Raw genomic sequence first — 16,486 nt, forward strand, 5'->3', positions numbered from 1 at the left:
GGAAGATATTAATGTACATTGTAATGATTACATCAAATCAAATGCGGGAGTAATGATAGTATTTCGAACTAAGCAGTCTGTGAACTGAAGCTACTTATGGCGGCTTACGTCATGTGTGAATAGTTTTTAAGGCAGTAAAGCGTGAAGTTTTTTTTTGTTTTCTTTTTTTTTCTTTTCTTTTTGGTCTGTAAGCATCGTTTTTACTAGACAAAACGGTAACAAAAAGTATCGATGTTTTATTACATCATTTCCCAGGTGTACCGGCCAGTGTAAGGGGAATATGAACATTTATTTCAATTATACCAAAGCCATCGTTTTAGCTCATGCATTAGAATATTCTTAAAATAATTTATTTAACAGAAAGAAGAAGACTTTTTGGCATTAAAACCTTAAGAGGTGTTGGCATATCCTTTTTGGTTTTTTTTGACTATCAAATATCCGTAACGAGAGAGAAAGTCCTGCGTACGGGTATACGATTCGAATTGGATTTGATACCCGATCCTGTCGTGTAGAGACCGGCTCCAATAACACATACTCCACCACAACACTCCTTTAACAGAATTACTAATAATTAACAGGACAGAAATGGCAAAAAAATCCCTGGGCGATATAAGAGATTTTTTTTAACAAATTATTCTTTCATTTTTAGGACTTAAGATTTGTTAAAAACATAACAGCGAAATTAGAACAAAAAATATATATTTTTTTGGTATACTTCCTCTCTTGCTATGATATTTACCCATAGTGCTTGATTGCATTACTGTGCTGCGAGTTGCATACTTTAGGCGCATAACACATGCAGGGTTCGTTGTGTAGGTATGAAATAAATATTTTCCCCTTTATTTTACAAGTTTTAGTTATTTGATTAAATTGTTTTTTACTTAATTTCAAATACAACGGATGCATGTTTGATAGAATTATATCAGTGTTACTTACATTACTGCGAAATAAATCATTATCTTCAGCTAGTTGAAAATTATATTCAATAAAACAAAAACTATTCAGTGTTCCGGTACATTATTCACATACTTTATTTACTACACTAGCCCTTGAAAATAGAGCCCGATTTTGAAACGAGCCATCGAAATGGATCTATTTCTGGTACATTAGGTTTGCTGACCACAGTTGCTTGCGGCACGCTTGCTTTCTTCACGCCTGCTCCATGCGTGCCATTAGTCGTTGGTGTGCCACAATCGGAAGTGGGTGCTGCGGTCACAATTCCTTCCTCAAACGACAACAGCAAACACAGTACCGCAAAGCACATCAATCGGACACTTTGACGGTTCCACATCGTACGGCGGATTAATTGGTACTGCGTGAAAACCGAATCTTCTTTGGTGAGGACGGCACGGTCGCTTCGTCACAAGTGACGTTGGTTTATTATTTGTGTTATGCCTATCAGGGCGATAAGATGCGCTACGATGACTAGTGTCGTGTGGTGGTATACTGATCATGGCACGGTAGAAAAATAATTTTGATGGCTTTCCGAATGGCTGTTTAATGTTCATCTGTAAGCAGACGGTTTGAAGCCAAGTGTTGAGATAATTAGGCATGCGAGCAATCCTAAGCTAACACGCGTTCCGATGCCACCCCCATTGATGTTCCGATGGTGGAAGACAATTTTAAATTCTTTCAATTTCTTATCGCTCCCGACTAGATTGGGCGCGGGATCAACGGTGACCGGACTCGGTATCTCGCGTGAGTTTTCTTCCGTGTCCATATTGTACTGTTGTCCAAACTCGGGCTGAAGAGGTATGAATTCACTGTTTGGATCATCACCCAGCAGCATAAGATCTATCGGATCGAGATAATCCTTCAGCTCCTCGGACGGTTCCGTGTGTCCCCGTGTGTGTCGTTTGATACGGTTTGCCACGGAATGCTTTCCCCCCTCAGGATTCTTCCAACGACCGGAAGAAAGTTTCGTTGCACGCTGACCCTTGGTATAGCCTTTCGAGTTCCCGATCCGCCGATAATGATAGTTGGAGTAAGCATTCGGCACTTCATCCGGCGTAAAAAAGTCTTCCTCCCGTGGGGAAAGTCCATAACGCGACCGGTGGCTCGTTTTCGGTGGTTCAAAGGCCGATTTCCAATCTCTCCGCATGCCCGAACCGAACCGGGCACGCCAGGTCCGTTGCTGCCATTTCTGCACACGATTACGTACTTTCGATTCTACCAAACCACGGTTCTCGGACAGTTGGTATAGTAGTAGAAAGGCAACACTCCACAGTAGCTGGACACACTTCATCCTTTTTACAACTGGTCAACTGGAAACAGTCACGTACGCGCGCGAGACACAGACACGAGACCACTTGATGCTGCGTCCCCGGATGCTGGAATGTGTCTGTGCCGTGCGCTGTGGAGAAGCCTTTTTGGCATGCTCGGCGACGTTCCAAATGGCGAAGCTTGCCATAATAATCAATAATGGTGGAGACAGACTGGCGCCATGTGTGGTTCGCCACTCGTCGGTGTTGGCTAGCACGAGAAGATGCTTCCGGGCGAAGTTCTCCGGGAAATACGACAAGAAAATTGTAAAAAAAAATCAACGCTTGTTTGTCGCTTTAATGCGCCACGAATAATGCGTGGGATTGCTTCTGGTGGGTAACTAATAATTCCAACACAAAATCTTGACCTAGTTGTCCCATTTCTCACGTCTAGTTACATTCGATTTGGAAATAAAGACAAGTCAACAGTCACGGCATGAGTCTTCCACTCCGAGCATCAATTATCGATCATCGCATTCTAGGAAAGCTTGCCCTACTGGTAAACAGGTTTAATGCGGTACACGCTACTATTAGAGCCCTTGCAACGACATCAAGATTTCTACCACATCAGTTCATTGAGCGCTTGCACTTTCATTCTCGTGCTGCTGGCAAGCTTGTCCCTGCAGAAAATCAAACAAGAACCGGCTGTGCTGGTTAATCACACGTTTGAAGGTGTCTTAGAGTAGTTACGGTAGCCTTATTCCGATCAGACCATTTCTAACGCAACCGTCCTTAACCCAGCGGCCCAAGAGTTTGTGTGAGTGTGAGTACATGAACGATGGATGCGATCGCACGCAATTGTGCTTCCGGATTCCGAATCCGTGCGTGTCTGGTCTGGTCATCGGCCCACCTTTAGGTAGGTAGAATGGCACACCTGCAGCACACAGTGACCCTCAAGAAGTCGTGAAACCGACCATCGGGGCAAGCTTTCCGCCGTTTCCATTGCATCATGGCGAAGGTCGGCAAAGACCTCCTCCACTTGCGGGGCTGGCCCGGTGGCCGGGGAAGACTCGTTTGGTGAAAATCAAAACAATCACCACTGCTATCGACTACCTTCCCTCTTACCGCACCATTCGGCACCATCGCTTCGGATTGGGCCCTCCAGCTAAGAGCCCGTAACGCGAGAAATGTCGATCATGAAGTGTTTCGTGACCGGTTTTCCGAACCGAAAGGCACGTCATTGCAAAAAGCTCCAGTTCGGTCGGAATGGGCTTCGTGGTACAGCGGGTGGCAAGTTTTACTAGCCAGTGCTAAACTAGTGATCGTACAGTGCGGATCGACTACCACCGGTAATAACAATGCGACTCTCGTGGAGCTTTCTGAGGCTGGTCCTGGCCGCCTGGGTGTTGGTGGCGGGAAGCTTCCTGCTGGAACAGGCCACCGGAGAGCAGGCGGAAGATATAGCCCGATCGCTCGGTGTGTCCGATGTGAACGATTGGGACATCAGATCGCTGTATCGGGTGCGGTTTCAACACGTTACCAAGCGGCCGCCACCCGGTCAGCGTGCGGCAGAACGGAAATCAAAGCTGGCAACACGGTGGGCCGCTTTACGGGAACGGTTAGTAGACTTTTTCCCTTCGCGCCACACTAATCCTCGCACGGTGGTGACGTTCGATAAGATTGCGACGGACTTTGTGAACGTTGGCATTGTGAAGCTTGCCAAAGCGCTGGATCCTCCGAAAACTACACCCAAGAGCCGAGTAGGAAGGAAGGGAAAAGTGTCCACAGCACCGGAACAGCGTCCGGATGTAACTGTTGCAGATGTGGAGGATGTCACATCACCAACCAAACCTGCCCGGTCAGATGTACGACCGAAACGGCGCGTAACGTTACTGGTGGATCTTCCTGACTTTGATCTTCAGGATATTGACAGCTTGATAGAGGAAGAGGCGAACCTTGGAGAAGAGAAAGAAAAAAGTGAAAAGGAAAGTGCGCCATTAGCAGCTCCAACATCAACTGAACGATCATCTACACACGAGTTGCTTCCTCAACTACCGCAAAGACTCGTCGCCGAAAGTCCCTGTGCTGGCAACACTGCTGGCACGATTGCGCAAGGCAGCACCGTATCAAAGTTCCTGCTTCTGCTAGTCACTAGCGTATCAATTTTGGGAGCATCGCGAATGTGATCCTACCTACCAGCAAACAGAGGTCACAGGTTGTCCATTTCTAGTTTGATAAGAGTATTTTTGCGAAATTTGATTATCTCGCAGCCAGCAGAAGAAGCGGCGGGAAGCAACTTTCGGCGCCTTATTTTAGATCCTTCCATTTGTGTGGTGCGAATCATTTTGTGGCCAGTCGTGCAAGTGTAACGTAGTTGATCTACTGCGTAGAATGCGCATTCTCGGTGTTCTTTATTTGTTCTTTCTCGTCCAGGGCGATGTGGGGACGCTGGGCGGTGGTCAGAGTACAGAACTGCTCACCCGTCGTAAGCGTGGCTGGAGCTTTAGTTCCAGCAGCTCGAAAAAAGTAACTCGCCGACCGATCGGTTGGAACATCAGCAACAGACAACCAGTGCAACAGCAGCAGTATCAACAACAGCAATCGTACTATGTACCGGGCGCACAAAGCCAACCCAGCTCGATCATTGTAAACTTTGCTAGACCGACGAAAAGCATGACGCGCCAGCTGGTCAAGGCTGCGCTAGCGGTTGGAGTGGTCGGTGCAGTGTCGGCCTATTCAAAACCGGTCCAGCCAATTACCAAATCACCGAGCCAGCGGGCAGAGGCACGGGAAAGACGTCGACAGCAGCGGTTAAGCCGCCGTTCCACGACGACGGCCATACCTCCGGTGGATGGGAATCTGACAGTAACTACTGCGGTACCACTTGCTGCCCCCGAACTGATCCCGGTCATGGTTCAAGATGCGAACAAACTGTTCCAGATCGTGTACGTCCGGCGCGATCAGATTCCTCCCGGAGGAATACCTATCGCTACGCAAATGCCATTCCCAGCAGGTCCCGCTCCACTGCCACCACAACAGCAGCTGCAACAGCCTTCACCTGTCACTCAGCCTCAGTTGCAAGCACCCTTGGTGAACTCCAATACCGTACCGGTCCTTCCCATACCTCCAACACAACCCTAAGCACGAAACCCTTACGCAAGGTTACCGCCGGTGCAGCTCCATCGCCAAAACCAATCATCCTCCTACGTCCAAACATGGTCCGAAATTAATTGGAACCCATGCACACACCTTCCTAAACGGTGCCTAATTTGATGACCGCTTCCACACTGTTGCGCATCCTCCGGTGCACACGCAAACCCAACATCGCTTCCAAGCAGCGCGTGCAATGGTGTGAAAGTGGTCGAGCTTGGCGCTGTTGGACACTGTTTATTGGTCCAACCTTGAAACGATTGCCCAGTTCGCTAGGAATCTAGCTTTCATCTTGTCAAAATCGGGTGCAATGCTTACGGTGTGGAGCTCTTTAAAGGCAGAGGACCAAATTCAAAATGAGAGCAACTATGATTTGGCAAGCAAGACACAATTAATCCATCGCAGATGCCGCCATGTGCTGAAGTTGTCATGGGGAAGCAGTGTTCCATGTCTTGCCTAACTGCCTTTCGAAAAAAAAACCACAAAACTTACTCACTCCCAATTTAATGGAGCACCGAACGTAGGTTAATAGCTTTTTTTGAATGTCTTTTGTTACCGATTACCGTGTAGCGCTAGTTATGATACTTGATAGTAAGGGGGGCTAGTGCCACTTAAGGTGCCTCTTGTCAATGGTACCATAAAATCAATAAACCTCGTACGTTGTAAGTTACTAAAAAAAATAAACTCCGTGTTGCTTTCTTTCTCATCTTTATACTAACCTGTCTGATGACCTGCTTTATCACAACCCAAGCGAGTGCAACAGTTGATAAGATGACTTGGGATGCGTGATGGAAAATTCTTCCATGGAATGAATGGTAATGTTAGGTGCCTTCCCTATCAGAACTCAACGAATTCCCATTGCACGAGAGCACGTTTTTGAGCCTAAAGTCGAGAGGAATTGTTCCCCAAACGTCGTTCCCAGAATCTGCCACATTCTTCCAACCGTCTCGCCCATTACTGATGATGACCGACAGGGGTCAAGAAGTCGTAAGATCGTCCAAGTCCACGCTACTATTGATAACCGAATGCTATACTAGGTCCATAGGGAGTGTCCACAAAAATCGCGACTCATTCAGTGTGGAACGTTCCCGGAGGGAAGAAGCTCAGTGATTTATGAAGACAGCAAACTAGTGCAGTTGGATTATCTCTCCATCTTTCAAATACACACACACACACACGCACTTGGTGCCAGTGGCTTGTCCAGAAGCAGTACAACTGTAATCGAATCTCCCTGCGACGTATACGATGCGTCTGACCGTGTTAATCTGCCTTTACCTTACCTTCCTCGAGGCATCCGTTGGAAGCTTGATCTATCCCGAAAGAACGCTCATACAGATGCTGCTCGGACAGGGACGGATGGTGACCGTGGATGAGTTAATCACTGCCGGCGAATCGATGGGACAACCACGCCCGGAAGTGAACATCCCTTCCGACCTCGAGACGACTAGATTTGTCAAGCGAAAGTTAATGATCGACGTGGAAAGTGCTGGTGAAATGCCAACAGAACAGACCGCTGCGCTGAAGAAGGTGAAAAGGAAGCTGGCGACCAAGAAACCTGTCAAAAGGCTTATTAACTCACGTGCGTCTGTGAGACCTAAAGTTGACCAGCAAAGACATTAAAACACTGTGGCGTTGACAGTACAACGAGCTTAGTGTAAGCTGCAAAATTCTTACTTTCGGATATGTATGTTCACTATGTACTAAGAAATTAATGTATCACACAAAGAAACGTAAAGACGGTTTAATTCTTCAATAAAAAAATATTATACTAAAGTTTCGGGTCAAATTCCAAAATAAATGATCTTACCGTAGTTCACTGCTCAATAATCCAATCTTCGTGGGGCTAATTTTGTTGTTGCTCATTGGATGACCAATTTGTCAGTGATAAGCGTAAGTAATTAAATGTCATGGTTTTTCCCTTTTCTTTCCAAACTGATAACGATCCACGCTGTGTCGAGGTTTTACCATTTCGGATCTCACATAGACGGTTGGTGGCAACGGTTTGAGTTTCAGTTTTCAATCAACAATCAAAAACAACTAAATTCATTTTATTTCGATTCCAACGCAAACATAATTTACACCGACACACACACACATATACCACGCGCACTTACGCACGTACCATTCGCAGCTTGTTGCTGTGAGCGGCATGTGTTAGAAACAATAGAAACGTAAGTGTTTCGTACAACAACACCGTATAGCTTAGTTTCGTTACGAGCCGATTAGGGACAGAGAAAGGATGCTAATAGAAAGGAATGGTTGTGTAGTGGGGAATGTTTATTTTCGTAGTTTTCACTAATTGGTTTTAATCGTTTTGTATAGATCTTTCCTAAAATATTTCAATTACATGCTAGCGCGATAAGCTTCACACAGTAATATTTTAAAGTTATTTGTTTTCTCCTCTTTTCTCCTTTCATCTTTCTTTAAATCGTCCTATATCAAATGCCGTTGTAAAACGTACTTCACACTTCGCTTTTTCGTACACACACACACACACTTCACATGAGCGAGTGTGTGTGTGGCCCTAAAACATTTGCTACACTCTATACACGCGTTTTGGGTGCGTGAGTTTAATAATATTCATTCAATAATTCGATAAACTACTTCATTCTTCTATATGCTATCCTCACAATTCGTGATTATCTGTGTGTATGTGTTTTTGTTTATTTTTTGGTATGTTTTGTTTTGTCTTTTATGTGTTACAAGGTATATTATGTGTGTTTTTTTTTTATTTTTATTTGTTTTATATGTCCTTTGGCTGCCACTTTTGTATTCTGTCACCTGAAGGCACTGATTCATGTTTTCTTTTTTGTTTTCTCATTACATTACACGGATTGTTTTTGTTTACATCTTCTTTCTTTTCCATCTCCGTTTGGTTCCATTTTGCGTTGTGTTCAAATGCTTGTACATATTCTTTTGCCTGCCAACCATTCATGTTGGCTTCATTACTTGCTATCGTGCTTCCGCTGTGCACTCGAAATCTTTTTGCTGGCGTTGTCTTTTAAATGGTTTTTGCTTTGTTTAAAAACAGAAACATACTTACCCTACCTAACAAACAGGAAAAACAAACTAATAATGCTATGTACCACAATGCCTTACGAATTGTTATACAGCTACTAGTGCGGGGTCTTTTAGAAATCATACAATTAAAGGTGTAACTCTTTGAGGAATATATGAAACACGCACAAACAACGTCCCACAACGCACACAAAATGTAACATTTACACTAGTGTTATACACGCGTGCCTAGAAAAAGAAAGGTGGGTACCGTGGTGGTTGTATCTGTTGTAAAACTTAACACTCTGCTAAAGTGATTTGCTAAAAAGGCTAAAATCGGATTTCCCTTCCTTTTTCTCGTTAAAATAACCCCCCCAAAACCATCAAACATGAATGCAACAACAACACTTGACTAGATGAGTGATAGTAATAAAGTCGCATCTTTTGAAGCGTTCGTGTAAAAACGTTTTGACGATAATGATTACTTGAAATGAATTATTTACCTTTGGACAAACGATATTTTTCTACAAATATTTATCTCCACTCATTTAAATCCTAACCATAGAGCAAATGTGGAACAAATAGTTAATACGTTGATATGCAAAATACGTAACGTTTGAACTTTAAAATAAAATTCAATGCAGCGCACAAGGAAGCTGATGCAGGTGTTGGAAAAATGAACGAAATTTTAAATCACCAGTAGAAAGATCGCAGTCAATGCAATTCGGTTTATTCTATCGTTGAATAGTTTTAATAAATTATAAATTCTGCTCCTTTTCTCGTTTAAAAATACAAAAGCTGACATAATATATTATGTTTTCATTTTTTCTAAATTCCTTAGCAAAAATGATAAAATCAACAGAATTAGTAAAAAATAGAAAAGTTTCTTTTCCATATTCATTACCTTACATTTGGCCTACTGTATGTAAAATCAGAATTCCGTTTTAGCTTTCGTGCAAGAGCTTTTAGTAGAAGCTTCGCTATAAAAAGCATGCTCTAAAAATGTTTCCCTCCACATTTATAGCGAACGATTTAGCTAGCCATAACTGTGTGCGAGCCATCATTTTACAGTTGTGCGAATAAAGCTTCACTTGCTCTGATTTATGACTTACAAACAAATAAAATTAAATACAATTAAAAGACAAAATTGTTGATTTACAACAAACATAGCAGCTATATCGCCCTACCCCTTTGTGGGCATTGTTTTTAAGTACGTGCTTGTAATGATGAACTCTTTTTCAGCAAAAGAAAAAAAAATACACACACAGTTTTAAGTTACGGTGCCGGTTGGAAGCGATAGACTCGCAAAAGAAGGGTGTATTATTTGTGATTACTTTAATCTGCTATACACGCGTGCATAAAATCTTCGAAGCTACACAGGAAAAGGAAGAATGCTTTTATCGTGCATATTACTAGCTACCAATTTTGCTGCAGCAAAGGAATTGTTTCTAAAGCATAGGAATGCAATTAAAAATTTACAAACTATGTACTTTCTAAATATGAGCTCATCAGTTTTCCCCCTGGTGTGAGTGTAAATTCAATTAGTGCATTTAGAGCACTCGTACCACAAACATAATCGACTGTCGATTAAATAAAGAGCGTTTTGCACATTTTTTTTCTCCGTTCAAAACCGAGAATGGATTAAAAGGCCAAGCCACGATGTAGCCCCGTTTTACCTGTTTAGCTGGTTAGCCGTTTTTTTCCTGACACGAACCTACGACGACCTTGGGTGTTGTTGTGCCTGCCGACGATAGCTCTCTGCCAGCTTTTCCACGTAATCGTTTCGCTCCAGGCGCACGTACGGTATCGGTGCACCAACCTGAACCATCAGCGGTGAAGACTTCGTGCACACGGGCAACGCTAGCGGTGAGCTCGGAGGTGACCGCAATGGCGAGCAACAGCAGCTTCGACGCCTTACCAGGGCGGCCTTTCGACGCTCCAGGCCACGCGTTCGACGGTCACCCTCGGAGGAGGAGATCGAGCGTCCGTAGGCTGGTGCGATACTGATGGACGTTCTACGCTTTTGGATTTGTTTGCTAAATCCACCGCTCATCTCGAGTAATGTCGCCGAAGTGTCAGCGTCCATGAATGCCTTCCGGTGATGCCCGTTGACAGCCGGGCGTGATTCGTCCGCCGTCTGATCGAAGATCTTGTACGACGGTATGATTAGCTTACGAGGAACTTCACGCTTATTGTTCACGTTTACGATCACATTCGGGCGGGTTGCGGCGGACTGCTGCGGACTTGCGGATGCCGATCGTGGTATCAGCAATGGTACCGTAGAGGTTGGCGCAGGACTTGCGGGCTTCCGGTACATTTGATCGATGTTGAGCAGGCTTTCTTCGAACGAAAGCTTCTTCTTCCTTTTGGCAATTGGTGGTGAAACAATGACCGAACGTGGTCGTTCGGTAGTGTAGGCGACTTTTGTAGCAGCACGTTGTTCCATGGAACTGGTGGGACTTCTACTGTTGCTTTTACTACTGCCGCTGCTAGTATACGGACTGCTGGCACGGGTGTTCTGACTTGCAGGACTACTTTTTCCACTACTGCTACAGCTGCTCGCACTACTGTCATCACACCGGGCTGGACTAATACCGGCGTCGGAGTCTGCCTTCACCTGGTCGGGTTGAGATTCATCGTCCTGCATCGTGGGCTGTGAAACCATTTCCTTCTGCTGCTCTCGGGGCATGGTCGAATGTACTAGTTCGATAGTATTATTGTTTGCCTCCCCTAGCGTTACACTGGTACTCGAAAGCTCTTCTGGTGTTAATTCTACCGCTGCTACAAGTTTTACCGTTTCTTCTTCGTCTTCCATTTCGCTGCTACTGCTACTACTGCTACTGCTGCTGCTACTGCTACTACTGCTGCTTGACGAAGACGAGCTAGACGACGAAGAACGCGACGAGTGACTGCTGCGAGTAGAGCTTGATGAACGGCTGCTACCGGAAGTAGTCGAACTATTCGAGCAGTTACTTTCCTCATCGTGTTGCACCGGTGGCACCAGCTGCACCTTGTCGGATGCATTTCTAGTGTCGATCATCTTTCTCCATCGAACGGTATTGCGTGGCAGCAGCCCAGATCGTGTCTCAATGTATCGTTGATAAATGACATACTTGCGAACCAGCCGCCGATGAAGTCTCCGTTGTCCCACGCCTCGCAACGCATACTTTGCCCGAAGGGCCTTCAGCACACCTTCTTCCATGCTGTGCACTTCCGTGTGAACCGGAACAACTTCTTCGTACTGTATACACTCGACATCTTCTGCAAATGCAAACAGCTCAGAATCCTTCGCCGGAACTTCTGCCTCATCCTCCGACGAACTGGTGTGCATCATCTTTTCAATTTCTTGCTCGACACGGCTAAAGATATCACTCTCACTCTCTGCCGCCACCATTGGTTCCGGTTGTGCAGCGAGATCGGTCATAAAGATCTCATGATCCTCGCACCCTTCGCCAATATCTTGTCGAACGACAACGAGATCTTCTTCCTGTAGCTGGATGTTTTCGCGCAGAAGATCCGCTATCGAACCACGATCTTCCTCAACGATAAACACACGGGCAGCGTTCGGTGTGGTAGAATCCATGGAAGGAACCATTTCACAGTTGTCATCTTCGACATCGTCATCAATGATGCACACCTCGTTCGTTGTCACGTCGATGAAGATGTTCGTCTCACTGAGGACGGCTTTGCAGAGATCCTGCAATCTAGGTGGTTCGCTCTTCATTTCCTCAATAATGTAAAGGTGTTTGCTCACCCGGATAACACGCTCGCACAGCTCCTTCAGTGTAGCTGGCTGGTGGTAAAGCTCCAGCGATTGTATCCTTTCGTAACACAAATCTCTCAACGAAGGAACGGACGATAAAACCAACACCGTTTGTCTTTCTGATTCCTCTTCTTCGGACGGTGTGGGAATCGCCTCCATCTGATCGTTTTCCACTACTACTGGTTCTTCTGCTGTCTGGCTCACTTCCTTCGCCACATCACTACGATCACCTGCCTGCACTAGCGACTGCCGTCTGGCTAGATCCTGTTTGGCCCAGCGACGGAACGGTTTCGAGTTGAGCGTGTCCACCAGCAAACTTAGCAGACTTTTCGGGCTACGTTTGTTAGTTTGTACTTTGAATTTCGGTATATCACAATTGATAAACTCTTCTATGCTGGAACGACGTGCCTTCTTGGGAAACCGGGGCATATCGTAATCGTAGAAGCGCCGCTTTCGATACTTTGGGAAACAACGGGGCACCTTGAAGGATGCTTCCTCATCGGCGGATGATGAGTCTTTTGGAGTAGCTTCACATTTCACCTCAGTTACGCCATTTCGAACGTCACCACTGATTTCTTCCTTCTGTTCCAACGTTTCGGGATCTTGTTTTATCTCCTCTTTATTCTTGGTTTGGGATAAATCTTGAGGTTTACATTCAGGTGATCTTTCACATTGATCTTCCTTCTGTTCGTCATTTTCTCTCTGAAGATCATCTGTAGGCGGAGCCGTTTCCGTTCGAGGCACATCGCTTTCGTGCTTTGGCTGTTGGATAACTGATTTCTGTTCCGGCACAGTTTCCTCCTCGCTTGCCATTGCCTTGTCCTCCTCGATTACTTCCTGGTCCTTTTCTTTCTCCTTTTCCTCATACACCACCTCAGACTCGAGCTCCGTTTGGTAGTACTTCTCACGGTTCGATTCGATTTCCTCGAGGAACTTGAGCGAATCGGCACTATCGTTGATTGGAACGACATTCTTCGGCAGCTCGTTGATAACGCTCAGATGCTTGTACTTGTTAAGCTCACTCTGCGGCACATCGTACGTCTCGAGAATGTATAACTTTTCGCCATCCTTACCAGTTTCTTCGGCTTTCGCTGGTTTCTCAATGTCCACCAAAATATCGGGAAGGTTACCGTTGCTTTGTACATTCGCCACTATTACCCCGGTATGACCAGTTACCGGTGTAGCTGCTGAAACCGGCACGATCGATGGTGGTGATGGAGAAGAGTGCGTTGTAGTAGTTTCTGGAGTTACTACAGGTCTAGCTTCCAATGGTGTGTCCTCAGCAACTTCCTGTTGTGGTGGAGGGACAGGGACTTCTTCCGTCGCTGTCGTTGTTGCTTCCAATGACGGTTGTTGTTGACCCATGTACTTGCAAGACTCATAGTTCTGATGCGCAACTAAGTTGTTGTTAGCCTCCTTGGAGGCTTTCGCTCCAGCAGAGCCACCATCTTCCTCTTCCATCTCGTTCCAGCTCGTAAGGTAATCGCGCAAGCTCTTATCCTTCAGATTTTCATCCAGTGCAAAGCTGCGAGGCCCTAGGCCAAGATCTTCCATTGTGGCATAGCCGCCATACGCTCCCACCGCTTCCGGATGTGATTGGTGATGGAGTTGATGGCGTTGGTGAGGATGCTCACCGGTAGGGATCGGCTGTCCACTACCATATCCGATGGGATTGGTGTTGCTGTTCGGAATCGAGTGTACCGGCTTGGAATGCATGTAGCGGTTCTTGAGATACATCTGCTGACAGTCATAATTGAGAGGATGGTTCGTATCGTACATCGAGCCCGGTCCAGTTCCCATCGAAGCGGGACCACTCTTGAGAATCTTCACACTGTTGATCTGCTCCTCTAGATCAATCAGTGGATGGTTGATATCGATTACCGGGCTTGGTGTGTCGTAGAAACAGCTGGACGATTTCCTAGTCTGCTGTCCTAAGGACGCCGGAACACCACCTGGTCCTAATGCCGTTCCTCCGCCAGCATGTTTCTGCTGGGGTGCTATCGGTTGTGAAGCATACTTCATACCGTAATGTCCCGCATGCCCTAGACCGGCCGGTTGCATCGATCCCGGATGAGCACCAGCGTAATGCTGAGCTACGTTACTCGACGCCACATTCGGTGTGTAGAAATCGTTCATGTTTTTACTAAAGGTCAACTTCGGATTGGGATACCCCATTGGACCTTGCACTTGATGGTGGTAGCTACCGGCACTGGTTGCACCGTACGGTGCCGATCCTGGTGTGCTCTGGTGATGGTGTGGATCGGTGTTGTAAGGATGGGGCAGCGGAACTCGTCCACTCATTGATCGCTGATGGTAAGGATCGTCGTACGACGAGACGGAACCATTTGCATTAGTATACCCATAGCTTCCGACGGCACTTTTATGATGCGGATGTGGCACATGATGATGGGCTGGATGGGACGGGTGTGGATGGTAGCCCGCACTCGTTTGATTGGAGTACGCCATTCGATTCGGTGGGATGTAAGGATTGTTAGGGGCGTGGTGTGGATGCGAGCTGGACAACTGCTTGGAGTAGGTATTGCCGTAATAATCCATGCCCGGATTCATCATACCTTTGCTTGAACCCATCTGGGTGTAGTAACCCGCATGTCCGGCACTGTTCGTCCCATGGTTTGGAACACTTCCACCGCCACCGGCACCAGTAGCACCCGAAGGCATGTAGGTATTTCCGGTGCCATAGCTACTGACGTATCGTTGAGATCGTTCGTTGTACATGAGATCGGCATGCGAGGGAGCGCCCCGGGATCCGCTCGACAGATGCATTCCGGGCGGAGGTCCTGAACCGGAGTACTTATTGCGCACGATATGCGGATAGGCATCGTAGCCCGCATGTGCCCCGGGTACTACACCCGGTGTCTGGGTTTGTTGAATCGGTGTCGCTTGGACACCATCGGGATGGTACAGTCCATAACCAGCTCCACCTGCACCGGTGTGCGACGGAACATAATGTCCCGTCGAACCGGGTGGTGCCGGTTGAGATACGTAATCAGTCGCACTGGCATACCGATAGCCTCCGGACATGCGCGACCCGGCCGTCGTTGCACCGGTCGCTGTGTGATGGTACTTGTTGGGATTTTTCGCCTCAAAGTTTCCGATCACCGTTGCCTCATGCTGGTGAGGTGCGTACTCTGCCCAACTACCCGCCGTACCGCTTGTTCCGCTGCCTGTTCCACCGATCGCACCGTACTTTCCGCTCATCTCCTTGTATCCTGCACCTCCTGCGCTGCCACCCATTTTCGGTTGATACTGAGGCGGACCATGGTACGGGTACGGAGGGGCCATAATGTTGTGATTGTTGTTGCTAATGTTAATGATGGTCGGATTGCTGACACCTGGTTGTGCACCAACAGCACCTCCAGTTCCCGTTCCACCACCGTTCACTGCAATCGTTGAGCCGCTGCCCGTACCGTACTGTGTTGCTGCCGTTACTCCAGCGAGAAAATCACCACCACCACCACCGCCACCGTTCGTGATGGCCGCTATGGGCCCGGGAGCTCCTTGACCACTGCTGATGTTGTTCACAATGTTGGTGTTGATGTTGTTGATGTTGTACGTAATGCTGTCACCGGTGTTAGTTTCGAACTTGCGCGAACTATTGCTAATGCTCGAGCTGTAGCTGCTGTTGCTGGTTCCCGCCGATGCGTTGCTAGTGTTATTTCCACTCCCTGAGCTGTTGTTGTTGTTCACGCAGAGCGATACGTTTGCGTTGGTGTTTCCGCCGTCGAAAAGACCGGTAGTGTTCCCGTCGGGGAAAACCCCACCAGTTCCACCACTGCCTGGACCTAGCGTCTGATGAAGCGCTTCCAGGTGATGTTGCCGTTGGGTTGTTGCTGTTGTTGTTGAGGTCTGCAGCTCAGGTTGTTGTTGTTGCTGCTGCTGCGACTGCTGTATAACATGACTTTGCTGTATGATGCCGGGTGTCGGTTGTCCGTAGCCTCCTACCACAACCGACTGTGCCGTGGTCTGTTGCGATGAGGTCGAATTCTGCAAATGGACGTTCAGCGACTGTTGCTGCTGCTGCTGCTGATGCTGCTGGGAATGGTGATGGTGTTGATACTGATGATACTGTCTAGAGGATCCTAAGGGTGGCACCGGGGGCGGAGGGGGTTGCGGTGGGATCTGGGGAGGGTTGTGAATGTGGTACTTCACATTCGTGTTCGGCAGGCCGCTGGCGCCCGGGAAACTGTTCGAAATGTCCGCAAACAGTCCACCATGATGTTCCATTGTCGGTGTACGGGAGACGCCACTTTGCCTAGCGATTCATCTGATACAGCCTTTGAGCAGGAAGGGTTCTACTAGTGCAGAAAACGAAACATAAAAGAGAAAGAAGATATATTAGAAATATGAAAATTGT

At 46.8% G+C, this 16,486-nt stretch overlaps 1 protein-coding gene across 2 annotated transcripts in view; it reads right to left on the minus strand.

Annotated features, from left to right (window-relative positions):
- Nucleotides 1–7,352: 7,352 nt before the first annotated feature.
- The window catches only part of LOC125762923 (uncharacterized), a 40,811-nt gene continuing 31,677 nt past the window's right edge, over nucleotides 7,353–16,486 (minus strand). For both annotated transcript variants that reach the window (XM_049425554.1, XM_049425553.1), the window contains exon 3: nucleotides 7,353–16,424. In XM_049425554.1, coding sequence (XP_049281511.1) covers nucleotides 10,063–16,356 — 6,294 coding nt within the window. In that variant the 5' untranslated portion in view covers nucleotides 16,357–16,424 and the 3' untranslated portion in view covers nucleotides 7,353–10,062. The remainder of the gene's footprint in view (nucleotides 16,425–16,486) is intronic.

The sequence above is a fragment of the Anopheles funestus genome, chromosome 2RL (assembly GCF_943734845.2).
Source record: "Anopheles funestus chromosome 2RL, idAnoFuneDA-416_04, whole genome shotgun sequence".
In the NCBI taxonomy this organism is placed as follows: Eukaryota; Metazoa; Arthropoda; class Insecta; order Diptera; family Culicidae; genus Anopheles; species Anopheles funestus.